We start from the raw sequence: 2,654 nt of genomic DNA, 5'->3' as shown, positions 1-2,654 counted from the left end.
GAGAGAGAGGAGGAGAGAAAAAGAGTGCAAGCGAGGCAGACAGAGACAGGGAATGACCATTCATGTGTGTAAATATATTAATGTGTCAGTGCGAGTGTCTGTCTGTGTGTCTGCCAGAACGCTGTTAAATAAAGTTTTTAGGCAGTTTCCCAAAAAGAGTTTGTTGGCTATGCTACGCATGCTTGCGTTAAGCTTTGCAGAAAACGTGTTTATTTTACAATAAGGCGGGCTCTGGTATCTGCCAATTTGTTGTTTAGAAGATGTAGGGCAGAGCGAGCGAGAGAGAGAGAGAGAGAGAGAGAGAGAGAGAGAGAGAGAGAGAGAGAGAGAGAGAGAGAGAGAGAGAGAGAGAGAGAGAGAGAGAGAGTGTGTGTGTGTGTGTGTGTGTGTGTGTGGTGCCTTCATGAAGTAATCTGCATACTACAGACTTCTGTGTGAGTGTGGGTGGGAGGGTGGGAAGGAAAAAGAACAAATGTTATGTTACCAAATATATACCTTTGGATTTTCTTGCCTGCGTTTTTTTTTGTCTCAGTATACCACACTCTCCGCTCACACCTTTCATTTGTCTAGGATGGAATTGCACGGCGCAGAATGCTACATCCTGGGCTGAGCGCCTTATTAAAAACTAACACATTTATCAGTGAGCTTTGTTAATGGCAAAGCTGAGGCAATCACTTGGGCTTTAGATAATGTAATAGGTTGACTTGTCAAGCAAGCAAGCAAGCAAGGTGCATTTATTTCAAATCCTCTCTGTCCTGTCCTGTGTGTGTGTGTGTGTTTCTCTCTCTCTCCACCTCTAACCCTCCCCTTTCCCATCCCATCCCTTGTCCCCTGTCATCTCTGTGTGTGTGTTTTCTCTCTCTCTCTCTCCACCTCTCACCCTCGCCTTTCCCATCCCATCCCATCCTGTGTCCCCTCCCTTCCAGTGAATGAATGGCTTTTGAAATAGCTGCACAAACAGCTGAGGACACCAAGTCCACAACCCCCGGACTCCTCTGGGATGGAGCTGTTGGAGAACATGCAGCACAGCACAGCAGCTGATGAAGCCCGCCTGACGATGCCCATGCAGCCCTGTGTCCGGAAACAACTCATCCAGCAGCAGCAGCTCTCTATCTCTCTCTCACACACACACACACAACACACACAAACTCACACACACGCCAGGATCCACTTCACGACTTACTTACTTACACTTACGACTTCAAAGAGACTCATTTTTCTATTGTATTTATGTGTTTATATTATGATGAGAATATGTGTGTACAAAATCAACTATGAAAAGATGACGACGACGACGACTACAAATGGCGTCGACGATGATGAAAGAAGAAGAAAAAAAAACTTTTAAGAAATGTTTTACATGTTTTCAGAAATTATGTGGCTCTAAAAAATATATATACGGTATGTCACTGTCCACAGAGAATTTGTGTATGTCATGGAATCTCAATGCCTGGTTAAACTTGGAGAAACTCAAGATGGATGTGGGAACTTGCAGCTTGAAGCAGTTGGATGATTTTTTTTTGTGGGGGAGGGGGATTTGAGAAACCATCTTGGGTCTTTGCCTTCTATAGAGCACAATCTTGTTTAACCTAGATGTTTCTTTTTTCAGTAAGCTTAAAGTTAAATGTCAAAGTGTGTTGTACATATTTACATTGTCACTGTTAAGTTTTTTGAGATATTCAATACAATTACAGCTGAAACTCCACTTAAAGCTGAACAGGACCACAGCCTCATTTTGTAACATGTGTCATTGCACGTTATGTCTGTAATATGACGGCCAGCAGAGGGCAGTATGAGACCACGCTCTTCCTCATCCACCTGTGTGCCACAATGCTGCGCCTTCAGAGCCAAGTATGACTCCCAAGGCCTCAATTTATTCAGGCAATTTTGCAACAGCAGAGTTCTGATTAGATTCTGGCCAAGGTGTGATTGCCAATAGGAAGCAAATGTAGTGTTTCTCAGTCTGGTTTGCGATTTATTCCCCCGACCTCCCCACCTCCCCCAAAGGAACCTCAGCCCTATTCTCCCAAAGCCGCCGCGGGCTGAATATTTTTTTCATTCCAAAACTCATTTGAACGGTGTATTCCTTTTGGCATGTCTGTTGTACTGGTCAAACCTAACCCCATGCATATAAATACATTACCCTTCCTCTTATTATTCTGTAGATGGGGATGTCATCACCGCCCCCTCTCTCTCTCGTGGGTAAAGACCCAATAAGGGATGTTGAGACCTGTTCCCCATTGATGATTTCATTGCCAAGTTCTGTTCCGCCTCAGAGCCAAAAATCTATCTGAACTTGGTCGTCAAGCAATTGCGCTGTTGCCCTCAGACCAATCAGAGACATTACCTTTGAATTTAGCTTCACTGAAGGATGAAACGCTTTATTTCAACAGATTATAGATCTTGATCTTTAAAAGAACAGTTTGTAAAATTTTTAAGAGGTAAGATTTGAGTAGGACAGAGGGTCTTTTTCTTCTATAGCAATGTTTTTCCAACCTCTTGAACAAATGCCCCCTTGTCCTCATCATAAGCTTCCCAACGCCCCCTTGACCTAATCATAAATCTGCCACTGCCCACTTAGTATTGAAAAATAAAATAGACTAACGCCCCCAATGGGAACTAAACCCCACCCCCACTCAGCTGCCTGTATCCTT

At 43.7% G+C, this 2,654-nt stretch overlaps 1 protein-coding gene across 1 annotated transcript in view; it reads left to right on the top strand.

The window, feature by feature from the left end:
* LOC134440175 (carbonic anhydrase-related protein 10-like) overlaps positions 1 to 1,976 on the top strand; it is a 66,479-nt gene extending 64,503 nt beyond the window's left edge. The window contains exon 9 of the mRNA XM_063190144.1: positions 927 to 1,976. Within this exon, the coding sequence (XP_063046214.1) occupies positions 927 to 949 (23 nt within the window). The 3' untranslated portion in view covers positions 950 to 1,976. The remainder of the gene's footprint in view (positions 1 to 926) is intronic.
* Positions 1,977 to 2,654: the final 678 nt, after the last annotated feature.

This window comes from Engraulis encrasicolus, chromosome 2 (assembly GCF_034702125.1).
Source record: "Engraulis encrasicolus isolate BLACKSEA-1 chromosome 2, IST_EnEncr_1.0, whole genome shotgun sequence".
Taxonomy (NCBI): domain Eukaryota; kingdom Metazoa; phylum Chordata; class Actinopteri; order Clupeiformes; family Engraulidae; genus Engraulis; species Engraulis encrasicolus.
Note: the sequence above shows the minus strand (reverse complement) of the source record. Positions and strands in the feature narration are given on the sequence as shown.